The sequence below is a fragment of the Pseudozyma flocculosa genome (assembly GCF_000417875.1).
Source record: "Pseudozyma flocculosa PF-1 unplaced genomic scaffold scaffold00003, whole genome shotgun sequence".
In the NCBI taxonomy this organism is placed as follows: domain Eukaryota; kingdom Fungi; phylum Basidiomycota; class Ustilaginomycetes; order Ustilaginales; family Ustilaginaceae; genus Pseudozyma; species Pseudozyma flocculosa.
The window spans coordinates 854421-858062 of record NW_006920871.1 but is presented as its reverse complement, the minus strand read 5'-3'; the positions used below and the strand labels follow the sequence as shown (position 1 = coordinate 858062).

Sequence of the window (3642 nt, the reverse complement as noted above, 5' to 3'; positions counted from 1 at the left end):
TGGAGCTGTAAACTGGCAGCCGACTGTAAGCCGTCCCGTACTGACCCGATCCCACTCTTCCGCCTCGGCGCCGCCCGCAGAGACTTTGCCAACCGCGCCTTTGCAGCCTGCACAGATGCAAACCGCAACAGGGTCAGCGAGGAGCTGCGCGCCCTCATATTCAAGTCGTTCCAAGAGGGCACCATACACTCGACCGACTGGAGCAAGATGCAGCTCAAGTCGCTCAGCGCCGGCCTCGGCGCAAAGCAGCCCATCAAGAAGCGCAACGCACCCGCAACGTCGTCGTCGGACAGCTTCGAGGACCTGGCCAAAAAGGAGAAGCGCGCGCGCCGCTTTGAGCGCGAGCAGCAGGAGTTCCGACGTGCAGAGGACGAGGTGCTGACCAGCGCCATCGCATCGACCAGTCTAGCAGGGCGGCTCGGCGCTGCAGCCATGGCACCAGGGCCCACCAACAGCAAGGGCAAGAACGGCAGGGGCGCCAACGGCCACGGCCACGACCCCAACGGCGCCGCTGCCGGAGGTGGCTATGGCAAATACGGTAAGAAGAACGCGTGGCAGGCGCCCCCGGCGGCCGCCCACTCGTTTGTCGACCCAGAGGTGGCCGACCCCAACGTCATCGACTGGGACGAGCACACCGTCGTCGGCCTCTCGACCAAGCTCGAAAAGCCCTACCTCCGCCTCACCTCGGCGCCCGACCCAAAGACGGTGCGCCCGCTCTCGACGCTCCAGCAGACGCTCGAGCTGCTCAAGCGAAAGTGGCGCACCGAGAACAATTACGCCTACATCTGCGACCAGTTCAAGAGCATGCGGCAGGACCTCACGGTGAGTCGGAGCGGACGGGGAGTCCGAACTGTCCAGCGGCGCGGCGCGGCACGGTGGAAGGTAGCGCTGACATCGGTCGCTCGCCCGGCTCTCCCACCTGCCCTACCCTACCCTGCTCTGTCTGGCCGCGCCTGCAGGTGCAACGGATCAAAAACGACTTCACAGTCAAGGTCTACGAGATCCACGCCCGGATAGCGCTCGAAAAGGGTGACCTGGGCGAGTACAACCAGTGCCAGTCGCAGCTACGAGGGCTGTACGCCTACAACATCCCCGGCTGCGTCATGGAGTTCCTCGCGTACCGCATCCTCTACCTCCTGCACACCAAGAACCGCCGAGGTGGGTCCTGCCTGTGCTGCGCTGCCATGGCCGCTGTGCCGCATCGCTGACGCCGCCCGTCCCTTGCCTCCTCTCCCTCCTCGCCCTCTTCGCAGACGTCAACGCGCTCATGTCCGAGCTGACGGCCGAGCACAAGGCCGAGCCGGCGGTGAGCCATGCGCTGGCGGTGCGGTCGGCGCTCGTGACGGGCAACTACCACGCCTTTTTCAAGCTCTACCTCGACGCCCCGAATATGAACGCCTACGTCATGGACCACTTCGTCGAGCGGGAACGGGTCAACGCGCTCCTAGTCATGTCCCGAGCGTGAGTAGCGTGGCCCCCTGTCGACCGGGGCTCGGCATCTGCTGACTTGCGCGCCACCTTCCATGCCGAATGCCGTCGCCTCCCGCTCGCAGGTATCGGCCCTCGCTCTCTTTGAGCTACATCGCATCAGAGCTGGCGTTCAACGACGTGGCAGAGGCCCACGCGTTCCTCAGCTCGCACGACGTGGCCATCTACGTCGACCCGACGCCCGCCGAGCTGGCGCAGATGGGGCTGATGGCGCCGCAGGGCGGCAAGAAGCGCAAGAGCAACCCGACGCCCCAGGTGCCGCTCGACAAGCGCACGTGGGACGCCAAGGCGGCCATGGAGCCCCTCGCCACGGCCATGGAGCGGTATCGCAAGGTCGACGTGAGTGTCGTCCCGCAGCTCGGGCCATGGTTTGATACGCAGGAGCATCGCTGGAAGGGACCTTTGCTGACCCGTCGACCACCTTCTCGGGCCGTCCGCACCCCCGCCGCAGATCAAAGGCCAACTGTGATGATGACAAACAAGGTAGGTGGAGAGCGAGCGGACCGTTGCCTGTCGTCCCCCGGTATTCTCGACGATCTAGATACAGGACATCGATCCACAGCCGCCGCCGCAGCGGCGCGCATCACCATCCTACCCCTACTGCTGCTGCGTGCCCGTCGCTCCTGTCTGCGCAGGGCGTTCGACGCGCCCAACTCGTGAGACCCGCGACTCCGGCTCGGGCGGCCACGGAAGCCGCTGCTCGTCGGGACCCTCGGTATAGTCGATGTGGCGGCTCGCGCCTGGCAACTCGGCAGCGGGCGGCATGGGCGGCGAAGCGGCCGAGGCGAGCGCGCGCAAGTCGCCGCGGTGCACGGCGTCCATCCACCCGGCCGTCTGCCGGGCGATGCCGTCGAGCTTGCGGTCCAGCTCCTGGTGGCTGCTGCCCAGCTTGGATCCGCCGACGATGTGCGACGGCTCAAAGTGCTTCTGGGCCGCCAGCTGGCGCAGCTTCTCCGTCTCGCGCGCCAGGCGCGCCTCGGCCGTCTGCCCGACGCCTGGCTGACCATTGCCGGGCGACTGGTGCTGTAGCTGCTGACGCAGCCAGGACTGGACACGCTCGACGGTGCGCATCGAGGCGTTGCTGCCCTCCCCCTCGCCTTCGCCTGCGTCCAGGTCATGACCCTGGGCCTGGGCCTGGGCCTGGGCCTGGGCCTGTCCCTGGTGCTGGTGTTGATCCTGACGCGTTGCCGATGGGCCGAGGGCGGGGCACGTTTGATGCGCCGAGGGGTGTTGCTGGTGCTCGCTGAGCAGTTCCGTGGTCAGTTTGCGGAGCTTGCTCGTCGGGTCGAGGTGCGATGTTGCGCCGGGCTGGCCAGCTCCCCCACCCTGGCCCTGGAGAGGTGGCCGCTGGGATGCGGGTCTCGTGTCGCCGCTGTGCCTGGAAGCTGGCCTCTTGCGCTTTGCCGGTCGAGGTGGCGATGGCGACCGCACATCCTTCGTTGTCGCCGCTCCTGCTGCTGGCGCTGGTGCTGCCGTGGCAATCCTATCATTGACAATCGGCGGCCGCACCACTGACGACGGTCTAGCCTGATCTTCGTCCCTTCCCTCTGCCTCCTCGTCCTTGTCATCCTCCTCCTCGTCCTCCTCCTCCTCGGGACCCTCTGCGCTCAACGAGGCGTCGGCGTCGGTCGACTCGTCGCGCAGGTGACCCTGGAGGCAGAGCTGCTGGTTGACCTCGATGACCTTGATGAGGCTCTTCATGCCGCCGCTCAGCATGTCGACGTAGCCGGCAAGCCCAAACACCATGGTGCGCATGCCGCGGATATCGGCCTCGAGGCTGTCGAGCCGCCGCGCCATCTCGCTCTGGATCGGGCTTGGCGTGGCGTCCATCGTTGTTCGTTCGTACGTCGATCGGTCGGTCGGTGGAGGTGCGCACGGCGTCAGCGGAGAAGAAGGTGAGTTTGCGATGCTGCGTGGGTGTTGGTGGTGGTTGATGTGACAAGATGAGCGGGGGCGGGGAGGAAAAGGAGAAGATGAGGAGGCGACGTACGGAGCAGAGCCAGATCGAGAGACCGGGAGCTAAACGAGGACCGGTGAGCGGGCAGCCAGACGCTCGCTCGGCAATGCTTCACTGCCGATACCGGACGCGGCGCTGCGGTGCGGAAGCCCTCTTCCCGCCCAGCAGGGCAGGCCTGAGCGGCGTCACAACCCCCC

The 3642-nt window shown here is 66.5% G+C and overlaps 2 protein-coding genes across 2 annotated transcripts; one reads left to right on the top strand and one right to left on the bottom strand.

Moving 5' to 3' along the window:
• Positions 1 to 207: 207 nt before the first annotated feature.
• PFL1_01401 (uncharacterized protein) lies at positions 208 to 1957 on the top strand (the record flags this gene model as incomplete). Its single annotated transcript, XM_007878903.1, has 5 exons — positions 208 to 822; positions 960 to 1158; positions 1254 to 1461; positions 1554 to 1827; positions 1940 to 1957. 5 exons carry the CDS (start codon positions 208 to 210, stop codon positions 1955 to 1957), a joined length of 1314 nt encoding a protein of 437 aa, XP_007877094.1.
• Positions 1958 to 2085: 128 nt separating this feature from the next.
• PFL1_01400 (uncharacterized protein) lies at positions 2086 to 3318 on the bottom strand (the record flags this gene model as incomplete). The annotated part of the gene is made up of 1 exon (XM_007878902.1): positions 2086 to 3318. One exon carries the CDS (start codon positions 3316 to 3318, stop codon positions 2086 to 2088), a length of 1233 nt encoding a protein of 410 aa, XP_007877093.1.
• Positions 3319 to 3642: the final 324 nt, after the last annotated feature.